At 39.9% G+C, this 20,296-nt stretch overlaps 1 protein-coding gene across 2 annotated transcripts in view; it reads left to right on the forward strand.

The window, feature by feature from the left end:
• Positions 1-20,296, forward strand: part of OXSR1 (oxidative stress responsive kinase 1) — a 99,483-nt gene that overhangs the window by 33,056 nt on the left and 46,131 nt on the right. For both annotated transcript variants that reach the window (XM_032270437.1, XM_032270447.1), the window contains 2 exons: positions 67-208; positions 16,339-16,394. In XM_032270437.1, coding sequence (XP_032126328.1) covers positions 67-208; positions 16,339-16,394 — 198 coding nt within the window. The remainder of the gene's footprint in view (positions 1-66; positions 209-16,338; positions 16,395-20,296) is intronic.

The raw sequence follows: 20,296 nt of genomic DNA on the forward strand, positions 1-20,296 counted from the left end.
TAAAATGGATCTGAATTATATTGAATGATTTAGAGATTTTTAGAAAATTGTGTCTTCTGTTTTCAGGTTCTGTTCTGGATATTATTAAGCACATTGTGGCAAAAGGGGAACACAAAAGTGGAGTCCTGGATGAATCTACCATTGCTACTATACTACGAGAAGTACTGGAAGGGCTGGAATATCTGCATAAAAATGGACAGATCCACAGGTATGTAAAAGACAACAAACTTGTGTTATATCATCTCATTAAGGTCACTCCCACTCTTTTACAGAATCATGATCTGCGTGTTATCACAGCTCTTTGTATACTAGTTTTAGTACCCTGTGGTTAAAATTTTAATTATACAGCTAGTAAACATTAGACAAGTACTTTAGGAAAATTGAAAAATATAAAAACAGGAAAAATTCATAATTTCTTACCAAGAGGCATAATGACTGATAACATTTTGGAATATTGCTTTCCATTTTCTTTTATATGCTTAAAAAATATCTAAAGCAATACTGTATTTGTAAGTTTGTCTGTTGCTTTAAAAATTTTACGTTATACCTTCAGTATTTCCCTAAATTCTTAAAAGCCTTTTGTAAAATAACATTTTAAAAATTACAGCCTTTTTTCCATTTTATTTATTTTTTTTTTTTGAGACATGGTCTCTCTTTGTCACCCAGACTGGAGTGCCATGATCATAGCTCACTGCAACCTCAAACTCCTAGGCTCAAGTGATCCTCGCACCTCAGCTTCCCCAGTAGCTAGGACTACAGGTGTGCTCCACCACTTTGGCTAATTTTTAATTTTTATAGAGATGGGGTCTCACTATGTTGTCCAGGCTGTTCTTAACTCCTGGTCTCAAAGTGATCTTCCTCCCATGACCTTCTAAAGTGCTGGGATTACAGGCATAAGCCACTGTGCCAAGCCCTTCCTTTTCTTTTTTAATAAATAAGAATGTTTTAATGTTTCATGATCCTATCTAAATGATTTATCTTAGTGGGTAATTGCCCTGTTTAGGTTTTGTATATAGGTCCTGGCATACTACTGAAATCTGTGGTTTCAATGATGATTTGATTTTTAGAGCTCTTGCCGTGCTTTTCTAGTCTGAATTTTTTTTCTCCTGGCATTGTTGGGACTCCCATTCAATCCTTGATTATGCCACCTGTGAGAGTGGAGTGGATTTTTCTGGGCTGGTTGCTGCCAAGTGGAGAATGCATGGTAGATGGTGGGCTTAGGACTCATGGGTCTGTGAGCATTCTCCTAGCCCCACCATGTGGACTCCTACCTGGTGCCAGGGGGGCTTCCATTCAGTCACTGTTGATATTGCCTGTGGGGGTGGAAGGAAGGCTCTTGCCTTGGGCCACTCTTTGCTCCTGGGTGGGAAGTTGGGAAACACTGGACCTGCATAGTTCTTTGCTGCTGGGTGGAAGGCTAAGAGATGCCAGCTGTGCCGACTGGTGCTGCTGATGTGGGTAATGTGGGCCTACCTGCTGTGCTGCATATGGGGCAGGAGATGAAGTTCCCCTGCCTGATCTTTATTGGCATTGCTCATTCCGTCATGGTGGGCCCTCCTGCAACTCCAGGTATGGAGTCAGGGATGGGACCACCTGCTAGATTTCCCCCAGGCTGTCCATTTTCTGCTTCTTTAGGCAGGCTTGGGGGCCCTTTTGGATCTAAGTCTGTTAATAGTTCTGGGTTTTCGGGCTCTCTAGTGCCCAGTCTGAGTTATAGCAGATTAAAGGAATGCTCAGGAAACTTTTTTTTAATCTTTCGTATGATGCTGAAAAACTTGGGAAATGTAATGTCGTGTTGTTCTTCAAGTCCTGAGGCCCCTAGCCACCCTGCCTTCCTCTTTTTGCCTTTCAGAGTTCTTTTATGATTGTCTGTTAGATTATTTCTGGGAATTTTAGATATACTTAAAGGGGAGGAACAAGGAAATGTGAACCTACGCCATTTGGTTCAGGACCAGAACTAGTCCCTGGATTTGGAATGGAGACAGTTTTATTTAAATTTATTTTGTTTCTGAGTTCAGATTCTGAGTGTGTAGTGTGACATGTTGTTATGCAATATATGGAACCATTCTCCACATGTTTTATGTTTATATTGTTTTCAGCGTTGTGGTAAACATTTTCCTCTGTGATTTTTATACTTTTAAAAAATCTAGCTTTCTGTAAAACACATTTTAAAGAATCTTAAAAGATATTGCCACATTGACTTTCAGAAATGCAGTGATTTATGCAGCTATGAGCAGTTCCTAAGAATGGTAGATTCATTGGTCCCTTGCTGGCCTTGCCTGTTAAGTTTTTTAATTTACACATTTTGATAGATGAAGAATAGTATCAATTTTGACATCTTGGATTATTAGTGAGGTTGGACACAGATTTATATGAAGCAATTGGTATTTCCTCTTGTGACGCATCTGCTTGTGATTTTTGCCTTTTTTTTCTATTTTGAAATGGGGTCATGCTGTCTTGCCCAGGCTTGCCTTGAGCTCCTGCGCTCAAGCATTCCTCCTCCCTCAGACTCACAAGTAGCAGTGATTACAGGCATGTGCTGCTGAGCCCAGCTCAACGTTTGCCTATTTTTCTACTGGTATCTTGCTGCCTTTGTTATCCTTTTTTTTTTTTTTTTTTTGAGACGGAGTTTCACTCATGTTACCCAGGCTGGAGTGCAATGGCGTGATCTCGGCTCACCGCAACCTCCGCCTCCTGGGTTCAGGCAATTCTCCTGCCTCAGCCTCCTGAGTAGCTGGGATTACAGGCACGTACCACCATGCCCAGCTAATTTTTTGTATTTTTAGTAGAGACGGGGTTTCACCATGTTGACCAGGATGGTCTCGATCCCTTGACCTCGTGATCCACCCGCCTCGGCCTCCCAAAGTGCTGGGATTACAGGCGTGAGCCACTGCACCCGGCCACCTTTGTTATCCTTACTCTTTCGGCTTGGTATGATGGTTCACACCTATAATCCCAGCACTTTGAGAGGCCACGGCAGGAGGATTGCTTGAGCCCAGGAGTTCAATACCAGCCTGGGCAACATAGTGAGCCCTCGCCTCTGTAAAAAAATTTTTAAAAATTATCCAGATACGATGATGCACACCTGTGGTCTCAGCTACTGAGGAGGCTGAGGTGGCAGGATCAATTGAGCCCCAGCAATTGAGGTTGCAGTGAGCTCTGATCATGCCCTTATACTCCAGCCTGGGTAACAGAGCAAGACTCTCTCTCTCAAAAAAAAAAAAAAAAAAAAAAAAAAATTACTCTTTCTCAGGTTTTATCCTTTAGTGTTGCTAAAAGATATGCTGTTTGGGACTTGGGCTCTAAACAGGCTACTTGTAGAACAATGGGGCAAGAGGGAGTCAGGTTATTAGAGCATGTTTAAAATCTTGAAAACCAGATGAGGCTGATGGAAAACCAAGACAGCTCAATGGATTGGTGATCAGTGAAGCAGAGTAGTCATAGTAGAGTAGTTGAATAGTTATCTTGAAAAATAGGAGAGTGGGGTGTCTGAATTAGTAATTTCATAATTGGGTTAGTTTTGATAACAAGATAGAAAACTGAGGAAGTAGATGACCCACGTGGAGTGGAGGAGGAAGTCTTTAGAGATGGCATCAGTGAACTCAGAGGCAGGATACTGTATGATTGTCTCTGTGATTGTTGAAGTTTCTTGGGATAAGGCAAAATGACTTGGAGAGCAAGACTTAATGAACAACAAAGAGAGAGAAAGTATAATATTAAAGCTGGATGGCATGCATCTGAAGGGAACTGACTTTTTTTTTTTTTTTTTTAAGAGAGATTCTCTCTCTGTCACCCAGGCTGGAGTGCAGTGGCATGATTGTAGCTCACTTGCAGCTCAAACTCCTGGGCTCAAGCAATCCTTCTGCCCCAGCCTCTCCAGTAGCTGGGACTCTAGGCTTGTGCCACCATGCCTGGCTAATTGTTAAAATTTTTCTGTAGAGATGAGGACTTCTTATGTTGCCCAGACAAGTCTTGGACTTTTCTAGACTCATAGTGGTACCACTGTGGTGGTCTTGGATAAGATCCTGGGGAATTCTCTGGATTACCAGGCAGAGACTTCTTTTTCTTTCCTTACTTTCTCCCAAGCAAATGGAGACTCTTTGTTTCTGGGCGGAGCTGTCTGGAGCTGGGGAAGGGGTGACACAAGCACCCCTGTGCCACCACCACTGGGACTGTCCTGGATCAGACTTGAAGACATCACAGCACTGGGTTTCCCTCAGGGCTCATGGTAACCACTACCCAGTTATTGCCTGTGTTGTTCAAGGCCCGAGGGCTCTACAGTAAGCAGGTGGCAAAGCCATCCGGGCTGTGTTCCTCCTTTCATGGCAGTGAGTTTACCCCTGCCCTGGCTGGGTGCAGAGATGCCATCAGGGAGCCAGAGCCTGGAGTTGGAAACCTTAAGAACCTACCTGATGCCCTATTCTACTACAGCTAAGCTGGCATCCAAATCACAAGACAGAGCCCTTCCCACTCTTCCCTCCCCTTTCCCTGAGCAGAGGAGTCTCTCCCCATGGCCACCACTGCCCTAAGCTCATGACAGGCACTGTCTGGCTACCCGCAATGTTCACTTGGGGTCCAGGGGCTCTTCAGTCAGCTTGTGGTGAATGCTGCCAGTCCTAGGACTCTCCCTTCAGGGCAGCTGGCTCCCGTGTGGCCCAGGGCAGGTCCAGAGATGCCACCCAAGAGCCAAGGCCTGGGTGGGGGTTCCAAGAACCTGCTTGGTGGTCTACCCAACCAGGGTCCAGCTGGTAACTAAGCTGCAAGACAAAGTCCCCTGTACTCTTCCCTCTTTTCTCAAACAGAAGGAGTCCCTCTCTGTAGCCACCATGGCTTGGAATGTGCCGGGTCACACTTGAAGCCAGCACATCTCTGAGTCTCACCTAAGGACCACGGCAAGTACTGCCTTGTTGCTGCTGCTAATTATTCAGGAACCAATGGCTCCTTAGTTAGCAGAGGATGAATCCCACCAGAACTATGTTCTTTTCTTTAAGCCAGTGAGCTCCCTTCTGGCCTAGGGTGTGTCTAGAAATGTCATCTAGGAGCTAGACTTAGCCGGTACCCTGTCCTGCTGTGGCTGAGCTGATATTCAAGATGCAAAACAAAGTCCTCTACTCTTCCCTCTACTGTCTTCAAGCAGAAGAAAGGAGTCTGTCCCAGAGCTGCAAGCTGTGCTGTCTGGGTTGGGGGAAGGGGTGGCACAAGCAGTCCCTTGGCTGCCCCACTGGTGTCTCACCGGGTTGTGTGTTCTGCAAGTCCATTGGCTCCAAGTCCCGTACAGCACCAGAACTTGCCCAGGAATTGTATTCCTTGTAGCCTAGACTGCCTTACAGATTTATTTAGGACCCCAGAGCGCTTTAGCCTGCAGAGGGGCAGCTTGAAAGAACTTAGGTTCTGACTGCTGAGGTGGGCAGTTCCCCTAGCTAGGGCGGTCTAAGTGCTTTCTCCATGAGTGCTGGCTAAGTTCTGCCTGGCATTGCTTTCTGCTGTGACAGAGCAGCACTGAGTTCCAATGCAAGCACAGATTCTCTCTCAGTGCTCTGCAGCTTCTGCCGGGAGATGGGGAAGGGGTGGCATTGATAATTCAAGGCTGTCTTTCCTACCACTGTTAGTGTCTCTAACAGTGATGTGAAGTTGAAACCAAGGACTGTGATTACTCACCTGATTTTCGGTTCTTATAAAGGTGCTTTTTCATGTAGGTAGTTAAATTTGGTGTTCCTGTAAGGAAGATGATCGGGGGGGGGGAGCTTCTATTTGGCTGTCTTCCATTGGATCTTTCTGTGGGTTTAGAAATGAACATTTTCTAAGTTTAGTTTCTGTTTTCCAGTTTGCCCGGGTTTCATTTTTGGATAGGCCCTTTTGTCTCCTGTGCTCATGTGCACATCCTCAGGGTTGGCCAGGAGTGTGTGAATAGTAGGAACCTCTTCTCTTGTCTCCACTGTGTACCTTGGCCAAGAATATCTTTGTCTCCATCTAGACTGCTATGACAGGCCAGTAGAGCCACTGTTGACCCTCTCCTGCTGGTCAGCCTTCAGAACGTCACTTCAGTTGACAGTGTCACAGAGAGTAGGTGTTGCCCATCATGTCCAGTCCGAGGAGCCTCTTTGAACCGTGGCTGAGAAGTTGCCAGTCATCGTGGTCTATCTACCTTAGAAGTTCATGCTGACTCAGCTGGGGCCAGGAAGTGATGGGGCTAGTCCCAGAGCAGAACACCACAGAGTTTCAGTGTTCTTACCTGAAGTACAGCTGTTTTTCAAGCATAACATGTTTTTCAGGTTGATTTCTAGATCACTGAAATGGTTGTTTTGTCATGTTTGTCCAGCTTTAAGGTTGCTTTTTAAGGGGAAGATTTGTCTATTTCTTCACTCCTCTGGAGCTGGAAGACCCCATTCTTCATGTGCATTTGGTTGCCTTGAGATTATCCTAAGAAATAAATACCTTTTTGTTTTATCTAAAGAAATTCCTAAAGAAAATCTGTAAAGAAAAAACATTATTATATTTTGTATTCTTAAAATTAATTTTGAAATAAACTTTATATATTATGACATGCATGGGTAATATATTGCTATTATTAATCTTACTTTGCTGGTGAAAAAGTGCTTCTTAGGGGATTTGCTCAAGGTTGTACAATGTGTCTATAGAGTTTTTCAGTGGCTTATAAGCTAACTTTGAGGGCAATTCTGAATGGGAACTCCCAGGACATTTGTAACAGTGACATTACATCAAGGTAATGCTGTTTAAATGGCAGCATTTTAGGTCAATTTTAGAAAGGAAATTACTCAGTTACGTGAGAGTTGATACATTATGCAAAGCAGATGTTACAGTCATACAAAGTAAAGCAGAAACCGAATTTCTTGGTATGTATCCACTCATTGCATTCTTTTTTTTTTTTAAAATGACCCTAAAGTATACTTCAGTGTATATTTTGGGTTAATTTTGCTGTTTGCTATAGAAATTGTAGATATGTAAACATTTAGGAAAAAGAAGATACTTTCATCAGCGTTCTGAAGTAAAGGCTTTGCCTTGAAAAAGTAGATATATGGATATGCTAAATAAAAGAGGACAGCACAATACATTTAAAATTAATCTCAGTGGCCGACTAAAATTCTGTTGACTTAGTGACCAAAAAAATGTAACTGATATTAAGTCGATACTCAGCTTCATTGATTAGCACAGTCTTAGCAGGCTTTAGAAGCAGACTGCCTAGATTCAGATCCCAGCTCTGTCACTTACTGGGTGACCTCTAGCAAGTTATTTAACCTCTCTTTTGCCTTATTTTCTCATCTGTAACATAGGGATGATAATACCTATCTCATAAAGTAGTTGTGGAGATTAAATGAGGTGATTTATACAATGCACTTCGAATAGTATTTAGCACACAAGAATCAGTGAACGCTCATTGTCACTATTTTGTACACCAGAGGTTGGCAAACCTTTTCTGTAAAGGGCCAGATAGCAAATATTTTAGACTTTGTGGGTGAGATGTTCTCTGTCACCACTACTTTGTTTTTGTAGTATGAAAGCAGCTATAGACAATCTGTAGCTGAATAGGCATGGTTGCATCTTTTACAGAAACAGGAAATGGACTGGATTCAGCTTGTGGGCTATGCTACCTCTGATTTACAGGGCCACAGAGGATTACTTTGTTTTTTTTTTCACATAATAGTCTGGGCATAAATGACATCAGTCCAGTATGATGACTCCGTGGAGTCTGGGACTCCGGCTCTGATTTTCTTGCTCTCCCAGCTCTGAGTTTTTGCTGCATGGCCCAAGCTTATTTCCACCTCATCCACATTTCAGCAGCAGGGAGGAAAGAAAGGGGAAATAGAGGTTATGCCATTTCCTATAAGCAGTGGTTTTCAGGACATTTAGCAATACCTGGAGACATTTTTGGTTGTCACAGCAGGGGCTGGAGTTGGGTAGTAGAATGTGCTACTGACATGTAATGGGTGGAGGCCAGGGATGCTGCTAAATTTATCCTGTCATGTCCAGGAAGCCCCTTAGAACAGAATTACCCAGCTCAAATATCAGTAGTGCTGGGATTGAGAACACCTATGTTAAGCGAACAACTAGGAAGTGGTAGAAACCACTTTTGTTTGCACCACAGTGGCTAGAAATTTAGTCACATGGATGGTCATATCTAGCCTGCATAGAAGGCTGTGAAATGTTGCCTTTCTTCGGGATGGTCATGTCCCCAGTAAAAATTCCTTCCTTTTCCCCTCCCCTCCCCTCCCCTCCCCTCCCCCTTTCTTCTAGAAGGGGAGACATACTGAGGGCCAATTAGCAGTCTGTGGCACTTTTTTCTCACAAGATTACTTAATGAACATGGAATCAGAACTGAGATAGTTAAATTATGTTAATTTCTAATATCAAGGTATACATACAATTATCATCATCCAGAGATTGGAATTTTCTGTTTTTCAGGACATTTTTTCTACTTAACAGTGCTGGGAAAATATTCCCAAATGTTTTCTCTTTGGCCATATCCTATGTTTAGTGATCTCTTAATATGTTAACCAGGTACAAAAACGATTAGGTACAATTTTAGATGGAAATTCTTATTGTTTTAAGATTACAGATACTTCTCGACTTAGGATGGGTTTATTGGGACTTAACTCCATTGCAAATAGAAAATATCATAAAGTCAAAACTGAACCATCATAAGTTAGGGACCCTTGGAACCCAAGCTTCCAAGGTGTTTCCAAGATTCCTAGTGTATACATTATTTTTTAGAGTTAGTGTTCTCATTCATCCTCATAAAAAGAGGTTTCTTTTCCTTTGTAAGACTGAAGCAGGTAAGAAAATTTAGACAACTAGAAAGAATTACTCATTTTTTCCTAGTGTGGAATGCTTCTGTAGATGACTGATTTTTTACCTATCATATATGGATTTTTAAAAAATGCTGTTATTCTAAGAGTAATTCAGTCAAGGGGTGTGTGTGCGCGCGCGCGCGTGCGTGTGTGTGTGTGTGTGTGTGTGTATTTGTGTATGTGTATGTGTATGTTTTGTGGGGTATGATAGTACCTTGCTTTTTGCTCCATATTCTGAATACTCATTGAAACCTCAGCTTTACAATTTGTAGTTGTCTGATTTTTTTTTTTTTTTTAATCAGTTACTTTTCTGGGGTTTGCTTTCCTATTTGCTCAAGGATTAGGATTAAATAATTAATTTTTAAGATTACATCTTTTTGTGTCCTTCCTTCTTTTTCTTCCATATTTGGTTATTGATTGATTGATTGACAGAGGCTCACTCTGTCACTCAGGCTGGAGTGCAGCAGCATGAACACGGCTCACTGCAGCTTTGACCTCTTGGGCTCAAGTAATTCTCTTGCCTCAGACTCCCAAATAGCTGGGCCCACAGACGCTCACTACTATGCCTATTTTTTTATTTTTGTTTTTATAGACACAGGGTCCTATGCTTTGGCATTGGGACTTTTTACAAGTTCCCCAGGTAATTCTAATGTTATCCAGGCTGGCCTCGAACTCCTGGGCTCAAGCAGTCCTGTCTTGGCCTTCCAAAGTGCTGGGATTTTTTACAGGCATGTGCTGCCATGTCTGGCCTCTTCTTTGGTTTCAGTTGAGCATTTCATGTGATTCCATTTCCTCTCCTCTCTTAGGATATCAATTATACTTTTTAAAAAACCTTTTTTAGTAGTTGGCCTATACAGTATATGTTTTACAGGAAATCCAAGTCCACTTTCAATTAGCACTCTATTGCTTCTTGGGTAGCACAAGTGCTTTATGACAGAATATTCCTAATTCCTCCCTTATAATATTATTGCCATTCATTTCACCTACCCACAAGTTTTAATCATTAAATACATTGTTGCTGTTATTATTTTGAAGAAATTGTTGACTGTTAGATCAATTAAAAATAAGAGAAATAAAATATTTTCATGTATTTTTTCTGTCATACTCTTCCTTTTTTTTGTGTGGATCCGAGTTTTGTCTTCTCTCTCAAGAAATTCTTTTAACATTTCTTGCAAGGCAGGTCTGCTCACTTGCAAAGTGCCTCAGTTTTTGTTTGCCTGAGAGAAGTATTTCTCCTTCACTTTTGAAGGATACTTTTGCTGGATACAGAATTCTAGGTTGTTTATTTTTCCCTCTTGACACTGAGCAGTTCATGCCACTTTCTTCTGGTTGCCTGGTGTCTGAGATGTGGGATGTTAATTTGTACCTTTGTTCCTGGTAAGCTGTTCTTTTTCCTCTGTCTTTCATCAAGATTTTTGTCTCCCCTGCCCAGCTCAGTCTTTTTAGTGAGCCTATGCTCCTGGGCTGTCACCTGCACAAGTGCTTCTCAGCCCCCCTCCCCTAAGGTGAGACAGGAAGGCTTGGTGGGACTGAGACTGGGTATTTCTCTTCTTGTAGTTGGGTTAGGTTCTGGTAAAACCAAGATGGTTGGGCTCTGATAAAACAGTTTCCCTTCAGGGTAGGTTTTTGTTAGGGAGGATAGAATGTTCAGGGTGTATTTCATATTGATTACTTTTTTCTTCCTCCTGTGGGAAACTAGAGAAATTTTCTGCTATCTATACCCTGAGAACCTCATGGGGCTGTGGGAGGTAAAACTCATCCAACTCATCCAAGTGTATGAGTCTCCATTAGACTGGTTCCCCTGCGGTTTTTAACTCTCCATCTGGTCCACACTGAGCCTCCAGACATTTGTCAATTACAATTTAAGTTTTTAGACCCTAGTACTGACTCCAGTAATAGTCTTTTGCTGCTGGGCTTCTGTTCAATTAAACTGTAATTCTGTCTTCCCGTCTTTACATTTTTGGAGGCAGCGGTTTGCTCTGTGACTTCAGTCTTTGATGGATCTAAGAAGAGTTGTTGATTTTCAGTTCAACTTTTTTTACTGTTATGAAGACAGAAGTGACAAACTCCTGACATATTGAACTGGATAAGATTATATCCTAAAATTCCTTTACCTTCTGATGTCCAAAGCTTTTCCTCTGTAGATGATCTCTTGATGTCCTGTTTATTAGCAAGATAGTGGCCCTGACTTGCACTATTATTACACCTCTGCCAGCAGAGGTAGTTGATGGATGCAACAAAATTCAAAGCCCTTCTTGCCAAGTAAACTTTCATGGGACTATTTGGACAGATTCACAATGTTTAGTTCCTTTGACAATTAAGGAAAAACTGCTGTCTCTTTGACCCTCCCCTACCCTCACCATACCACCAAAAAGGCCTATCACTCTATTTGGACTCGTTGGGCATTAGACAGTGTGTACCTCCCTTGGACATTCTGTCTGGTCCTTCATATCAGCCAGCCTGCAAATCAGCATCCTTTGAGCGGGAGTCTGTCAGGTTGCATTGGAACCTGTCCAGCTGTCTGTAGCATGGTCTCAGGAACCCCTACAACCCTAATGACTCCTTTGAACAGTGTGATAGAGGTTATAGGTGCATACAGGTTCAGGATTGTTATTTTCCGGGTGAATTATTCCTTTTGTTCCTGTAAATTGACCTTTTTATGCCTATAAAATGACCTTTTTACTCTTAGAAATGTTTTTGTTTTAAAGATAATTAGATCTTATTTATTGTAAAGATAATTAGGTCTTAAATGTTTTATAAAGATAATTAGATCTTATTTTAATATAACTATACTGTCTTACCTTTGGTAAGTATATCTTTCATTGTGGCCTAGTCTTTCAAGGGTCTTGGTTTTATTAGGGCGATTCAGTTTTAGCTCCTAACCTTATATCGGTCCAGTGCCATGTTTTCTATTATGTTTGGATTTGAAAACCTGAGCCCCCTAGCCATTCGGCCAGTTTCCCTGTTCTGTCTCCCAGGGCTCACCTACTGATCTGCCTCTTAAGTGTCTCTTTCATTTCTGAACCTAGAGGATTTTTTCTTTACTTTGCATCTAGCTGTGTGATATTTTTTTCCCCTAATTTATCCAGCATCTCTTTGTGTTTGTAGCAGGGGAAGGGTTTTGGGTCAAGGGCCTCGGTAGTAGTGATGAAAGTTTGTTTTCCAATGCACAGTTTGCCATTTTGCTGGAATGGGAATTCTCTGACACTTTAAATCGTAGACTTTCAACTTTGGCTACATATTGGAATATGGGAAGCTTTAGAAAGTATAGATACCTGGGTCCACTGCCAGAAATTTATTTAATTGATTTGGAGTGAGGCCTTGGCATTGGGATTTTTTTTTTGAGACCAAGTTTTGCTCTTGTTGACCAGGCTGGAGTGCAGTGGTACAATCTTATCTTGGCTCACCACAACCTCCGCCTCCCAGGTTCAAATGATTCTCCTGCCTCAGCCTCTCAAGTAGCTGGGATTACAGGCATGTGCCACCACACCTGGCTAATTTTGTATTTTTAGTAGAGACGGGGGTTTCTCCATGTTGGTAAGGCTGGTCTCCAACTCCCGATTTCAGGCGATCACCTGCTCGGCCTCCCAAAGTGCTGGGATTACAGGTGTGAGCCACTGCGCCTAGCCAGCATTGGGACTTAGACTTTAGCAGTAACCAGCTCTGTAATATGCTGAGACTTAGGCTTAGGAGAAAGTTGTTTTACTGGGAAGCGGAGGAAAATATTTTTAGTATGTCTTGCTACTTCTCATATTTTCAAAGTCCAGTTGTGATTTCAGGTGGATTTGTATGTCAGCCTAGTAGATCAGGTAAAGTAATTTTCCTCTATGTCTACTGTGTATTCTCTGTGACTTCTAGGCTTTAGAGGCTTGGAGTAGGATGAATGGGTCTCTAAATTAGACTTTTCTCTGGCTGTGACAGAAATGTTGGACATTTTGTTAGTTTAAGATGCTTAAATACAGTGTATTTACAGAGGTTTGGTTTTGATTCACTGCTTTTCTTGACCCTTTTTCAAGTTTTCCATAAATGGTGCCTATTGATGAGTAATAAAAATGTTATGGGCAGAAACTTGTGTTCTGTATTAATGAAAAGTCAAGAATGTCTGTGATATTTGTTTTAATTTTAGAAGGAATGTGTAACTTTGGGGCAACAGTGACATGTGAGAAATGGCATTAAGCCGTAAAAAAACAAAAACTCACTCTTCTTGTTACTTAAGAGAGGTTGGAGGATTGAGCTTTTAGAGCTGCTGGCTTGCTTGATGTTCTTTGTGGTGGAGTAAAAAAGTTCTTTAACTGGGGACTATATTGATTTCCAGATATTTAGTTATGAATCTTTTCCCTAAAAGTTAGTTGTCCTGTTTGAGGGCAGACTGTGGTGTTTTTATTGTCCAGTGAATCATGCTATTCTGCTTTTACTCCTGGAAACTATTCTACAGATTGCACTTTTGGTTTCAAAAGGGAAACATGTATTGATTATCTGGGGAATTGATCAGGAAAAGTAGTCATTCGAAGTGCAGGCTCTGCTACAAATGGATTATTGTGTCTTCACTTATGAAAGACTAAAACTTAATAAAACATGATTTGAGTAGGTGATATGTATATATGGCTTTAAAAATTCAAATAGCACCAAATGGCGTATGGTACACAGTAAGCCTTCTAAGTATCACTAGTGCTGAATTATACTGATACGATGTGCTTTTCTTATGATGTGATGAAAATGACACCTTTTATGATTTTCCTTACAAAATGCCCTGACACCAGTCTAACAATGAGAAAAACATTGTACACATTCCAGTAGAGGGGCATTCTACAAAGTACTTAACCATTACTCCTCAAAACTGTCAAGATTCTCTAAAAACAAAGAAAGTGTGAAAAACTGTCACAACCAAAAGGAACCTAAGGAGACATGGCAGCTAAATATAATATGGTGTCCTGGGCAGGATCCTGGGACTGAAAAAGGACATTAGGTAAAAACTAAAGAAATCTGAATAAACTGTGGACTTTAATCATGATATATTAATATTGGTTCATTTATTGTAGCAAAAGTACTGTACTAATTAATATAAGATGTTAATAATAGGGGAAACTAAGTGTGAGGTGTGTGGGAACTCCTAGGCACTAGTTTCTCAACTTCTATGTAAATCTAAAACTGTTCTAAAACATAAAGCCTTCTTCCGTTTATGAATCCACAGTACCCTGATCCAAAGGGAATTACTTGTTGCCATTTTCTTGTGAGTCCTTTGAGAGAGATTTTTTGCCAGTATAAACATGATGTATGTCTCTGTGTCTTGTTTTCCTTTTAAAGAAAATACAAATGGCCACATACTATGTTTAGCATTCATTTTTAACTTAATAATGTATTTGGAGATAGTTCCATATCGACATGTATGTTCATTAGTATTCATAGTATTTTATGGTTTAGATATACCACAGCTTAACTGGTCTCCTTTTGATGGATAATTAGATTGTTCCTATTCTTTGACTGTAATGTATTAGTTTATAACCCTGACATTTGGAATAGAGTTAGGAGGTGGGGAGTGGGGATTGGGGAAGAGAAAGGGAACAGTCTAGTATTTTTTTTAAGTGTTTGGTTGACATTCTTTCTTTCTTTTTTATGTTCTTTTTTTTTTTTTTTCTTCCAGAAGAGGATTTGAGGCAGGTCGTCTCCTCAGTGCTTATGTAATAGTTGTTAAAAATTTGTATAGTTATTTAAAATCTATTTGAAGAATATCTCCTCCTATTTGAAGAATGCCTCCTATGTACTGATCATAATGCTAAGTAACTACAGGTGACTATAGTAATATATTAAGTTACAGGCCCAGATTTAGCTTATGGTGAAATAAGAGAGACAGACCTAGAAATATGATCATGTAATACATTATGCTAACATTATAGTACAGCCTTCTGTAAAGACACAGAGGAGGGAGTGACTAAACTATTTTTTCTTCCCTCCCCACTTAGCTTTTAGATGAGCTCAGAAAAGGGAGTTGGAAGTTAGTGATTGACTCAGTTGGATGATCTTTGTCACAAAGGAAAGAGAATGTCCTCTGTTCTCTCCTGTTTGTAGCTACTAGAATCTGAAACTAGGTTGATGGAGTAAAGCAAGCTGGCTTGTACTCTAAGTCAGTCTCCAGGAGAACAACCTATAAATTGCTTGGGCTTATAAGCAGTGGAAAATACTCAGTAACATGATTTCCTTATGCTTCAGTATATATTCAGGAAGGCATTGTATACTGTGGTATGATGCTGCTGCTGCACACAGTTATGGAACCCTTGTTCATTGTTTGCCAGGGAATGATTATATCTAAACATGGAGGATAAAGGGGAGTGCTGTGCTTTTCATTGGCTCCTTTTCATGACAAATAAGACGTTCTTCCATGAGCTGGACTTGCTTTTCTTTCTTGTGTAGCTTCAAGGGCTGCCTTTCTTTTGCTTATTTGATTACATTTACTTTTAATTACAAAATGACTATATTTCCACAGGGCATTCAAACACTGTTCCCCTAGACTTCAATTCCATTAATGTCCCAAAAATCCCATTTGGCAAAGGAGAGGGGTGTGTTTGTGCAACATTAATGGTGTCATGTAAAATGCACTGGTCTCTTATTTGATCTGTTTATTTAATAATGTTTGTTAGCATTTCATGTCACAGTATGTTGATTAATATTCATTTCATGGATGTAATAGAATTAATTTAAGCTTTCTTCTATTGTTGGCTGTGACTAGTTTTTGTTTTTTATTACAAACAGTGCTGCAGCAGAACCCCCTTGTACGTTCCTTGTAAATTCTGAGAATTTCTCTAGGTTATCAAGAAATGGTTTTGCTACTCTTAGGATTTGGGGATTTTAAATTTTGCCAAAAATTTGTTTTTGCTAAGAAAAACAAAACTCCAAGTTGTAGATTTGAATGGATAGTATAATACGATTTACATTGGGAGAAAAGCCCGGGTATGTCATAGGTATATATTCTATTAACCAGACTGATAATTGTTGAAAACTTTGGAGAGAGTACTTACTAGACTTGAGAATGATGGTCAAAGGGATTTTGGCTTTTTTAGTTGTGTTTAAGTTTTTAAAACAAGAATATTTTCATGTATTACTTGTTATAAATCGTTAAAAATATAGAGATGCCTGAGTAATTTTCATCTTTTTGTTAACAGGCATAGAATATTCCGTTTTCACCTGCATGCGGATGATTTTAAAACTTTGATAACTCATTGGGGTGTAGGAAAAAATATATTTCAAAATGTAGAATGAGGTGAGGGTCACATTCTTTGGCCACTTTTATCCCAATCAAGAATATGTAATCACTTGTGTTTTCTAGATGTTATAGTAAGAACCTTTCTAGCTTCCTTTTTAATGTTTGTATTCCTAGTACCAGTGACTAAAATTTTACTGTTGCTCTTAATATTCTTTAAAGTAGAACATTTAAATATTGCTAGTATTACATGAATATAGTAATCACTTGCTTAAATTATGTTACTCCAAAGAATAGGTGTTTTTTGATATGTAACTTTTTTTTTGTTTTTTTAAGAGATGTGAAAGCTGGAAACATTCTTCTTGGAGAAGATGGCTCAGTACAGATTGCAGGTAATGATTAGTATTTTTAAAATTTGATTTAATGGTCTGTAGAACCACATTACTTACCTTGTATGTTTTCTTAATCAGTATTCTCTCCTATTCCCTGGACCATCTCTCTTCAAGTGTCCTCTCTGGGCACATCATAGGATGCCACCAACTTCTCAACATATCTTCTCATACTCATCCTTCATTTCTGCTCTTAGACTTTTTTTCTGACCATTTTTTGTTTCCTTCCAACTAATCACTTCTTACTTCCATGAGGGTCTTCTGCTATGTGTTCTCATAGCATTCTGTACTTTCCTTTAAAGGAAAAATAGCTGAGGATCTTCACTGTGTTTAAAGAATAAATATGTTATATAGAGGTTGTACAGAGCTGCTTCTGTCCTGGGGGAAATTGAGTGTCAGTTAGGAAAAAGCACCTGAGGTGCTTTTGGTAGAGGTGTGCCTTTGGCGGTTTCAGAGCTGAAGGGATAAGAGTTTTAGTCCAGGGCCTGCCAGAAATGGCTATCCTGATGAAACACCCCCTCCTCCAGGCTGAGACTCCAGAACGACCGTACCCAGGGATTGTCTAGCAAGCAGATCATCTGAGAAAAACCTCAGCTTGGTCCCAGACTGCTAGAACAGTCAGGTGTTTGGCAGGAGGAAGATAATCACCCAAATCTTAAGTTATTTCTTCATCTTTAAGAAGATAATTTAGGCGAACATCTTCATATCCGTGAGGTAAGGAACTACTTTAACCAAGTCACATAAAGTTCTAATATAAAGGGAAAGATTGATAAATTTGACACCTTTAAAAGTAGCGACTTCTACTCATCAAAAGAGGAACAAATGGTTTTTTACTATTAACAGAGTAAAAAGGCAAACCACAGAGTAGAGAAGATATTTGCAGCATGAATAATTGTTAAAGGGCTCAAATGTAGAGTGTATAAAGAACTCATTGAGAAAAACAAAAAGCTCTAAAAAGTGGGCAGAAGACTGGCATAGTCACTTCCCAAATGAAGACATCCAAATATAAATGTAGTAAAAGATATTCAGCCTTACACTAGTAATTTGTTAAATGCAAAGTAAAATCACATTGTGATAACATGTTAAATTGGTTGGCCTGGCAAAAACACCTGACAGTACTAATTGTTGGTGTGGGTGTAAAGCAAGGAATAAATCTCATTTCTGATGATGGGAATGTAAATTGGTACAACCATTTTATTACAGTTGAAGATATACATACTGTAAGTCTTTGGCTCCTAGGTGTATAGCCTAGAGAAACTCATCTGTATGTGTGCCACAGTACTCATAATCATTATAAGTTTGAAGTAATCCCAGTGCCCTTTGTTAGTGAATGGATAAGTAAATTGTAGTTAATTTATATACTGGAATACTTTTTTTTTTGACACAGTGTCACTTTGTTGCCCAGGCTGGAGTGCAGTGGTGTGGGCAGTCTTGGCTCACTGCACCCTCTGCCTTCCAGATTCAAGAGATTCTCGTGCCTTAGTCTCCTAAGTAGCTGGGATTACAGGCATGTGCCACCCCACTTGACTAATTTTCGTATTTGTAGTAGAGACAAGGTTTCTTGATGTTGGCCAGGCTGGTCCTGAACTCCTGGCTTCACATGATCCACCCACCTTGCCCTTCCAAAGTGCTGGCGTTACAGGTGTGAGCCACCATGCCCAGCCTATACTGGAATACTATATAATGATGAAAATGGATAGAACTATAGCTACATATGAAAGAATTAATAAATCATAAAAATATATGGGAGATGGACTGAACATGGGTTTCCTTATCTAGTATGAATGGCACCGTAGCCAGCCACCTGCACAAACCAAGAATTTGGGAACAACTTTGCTCTCTGTCTCGCTTTTACTCATGTTGTCTGTCACCAGATCTTGCCAACACTGCCTCCTGACTCACTCTTTTTATTTTTTGTAGTGGTAAAATATACATAACATAAAATTGACTATCTTAACCATTTTTAAGTGTATGGTTCTATGGCATTAAATACATTCCTGTTGTCCAGCTGTCACCACCATCTGCCTTCAGAACTAGTTCATCTTACTTGACTGAAACTGTACCCACTAAATAGTAATTCCTCATTCCATCTCTCACCCCAGCTGTGGGTGACCACCATTCTCTTTTCTGTTTCCATGAATTTTAACTACTTTAAGCACCTAAGTGAACTCCTACAGTATTTGTCCTTTTGTGATTGACTTTATTTCATTTTGTATGTCTTTAAGGTTCATGTTCTAGTATATGTCAGAATTTCAGTACTTTCAAAAGCTGTATAATAATGCCATTGTATTTATATGCTGCATTTTGTTTATCCATTCATTCATCAGTGGGCATTTGAATTGCTTCCACCTTTGGCCATTGTAAATAATGCTGCTATGAACATGAGTGTGGAAAAATTTGTCTGAGTTTCTTGCTTTCATTTCTTTTGGGATATACCCATAAGTAGAATTGCTGGATCATATGGTTATTCCATGTTTAAGTTTTCGAGGTATTATTTTTCATGACAGCTGTGCCATTTTACATTCCCACCAAGAGTGTGCAGGAACCCCACCAAGAGCACACAGGAATCGAATTTCTCCACATCCTCACCAACACTTGTTAGTTTCTGGGGTTTTTTTTTTTCAGGTGGTAGCCATTCTAAGGGATGTAAAGTGGTATCTACCTCATTGTGATTGGATTTGTATTACTCTATTGATTAGTGATGTTGAACATCTTTTCATGTACTTATTGGCCATTTGTATATCTTCTTTGGAGAAATGACTACTTAATGCCTTTGCCCATTTTTAAATTGGAGTGTTTGTGGCTGTTGCTGAATTGTAGGAGTTCTTTACATATTTTGGATGTCAATCCCTTATCAGATGTATGATTTGCAAAATATATTCTCCCAGTCTGTGGGTTGCCTTTCATTCTGTTGATAGTCACCTTTGATGCACAAAAGTTTTAAAATTTTGATTATCTACTTTTTTTTTTGTTGCCTGGAATTTGGTATTATGTCTAAGAAATCATTGCTAACTCCAGTGTCATGAAGCTTTTCTCCTATGTTTTAAGAGTTTTATAGTTTAGGGGTTTCTAATTTTTTCACACCTTATTATAGATAGCACTAATTATAATATATTATAATTGCCTGATTCCACCTTCTGTATTTAGAAGTTGCACAAAAGGCTGAGGGGACCTTGTCTTCCTTGATGATTACTTTTTTTCTTTTTTTTTTTTTTTTTGAGATGGAGTTTCTCTCTTGTTGCCGAGGCTGGATTACAGTGGTGCAATCTCAGCTCACCGCCAAATTTCGCTTCAGGGGTTCTTCTGCCCCAGCCTCCCGGGAAGCTGGGATTATGGGCATGCACCACTACCCCCGGCTAATTTTGTATTTTTAGTAGAGAAGGGGTTTCTACCTGTTGGTCAGGCTGATCTCAAACTCCCGACCTCAGGTGATCCGCCTGTGTCAGCCTCAAAGTGCTGGGATTATAGGCATGAGCAACCGTGCTGGCCTGGTCATTACTGTTGATCCTGTCACATAGTAGGTACCAAAGTCCATCTTGTACTTTAACTGAAATTGTATTAACAAAGGAGCTAAGTGATTTTTTTTCACAATTAAGTTACTGTTTCTCTTTAGTTGGCAATTTAAAACAAAAGGCAAATGGCATTTTTGCTCTTTGGTTTCTGTTCTTAACTTTATAGTTGGATTGATTATGTTTCCTTGGCATTGTAGCTGTGCAGGTTGTTTAACAAGAATATTTTGGTATAGTGGATAGTCTGACTTACATTCCTTAGCTAAATATTTTAACTGATCTTCAGGGTTCACTAGCTGTGAACAAGCAGAGGTATACTAGCTGAGGTATACTAGCTGAATATCCAAAAATTCTGGATCATTATTAAGTTCTGCGTTTAAAATTCTGAATATTTTA

This window comes from Sapajus apella, unplaced genomic scaffold (genome assembly GCF_009761245.1).
Source record: "Sapajus apella isolate SASKATOON/1434 unplaced genomic scaffold, GSC_monkey_1.0 scaffold4, whole genome shotgun sequence".
Lineage (NCBI taxonomy): Eukaryota > Metazoa > Chordata > Mammalia > Primates > Cebidae > Sapajus > Sapajus apella.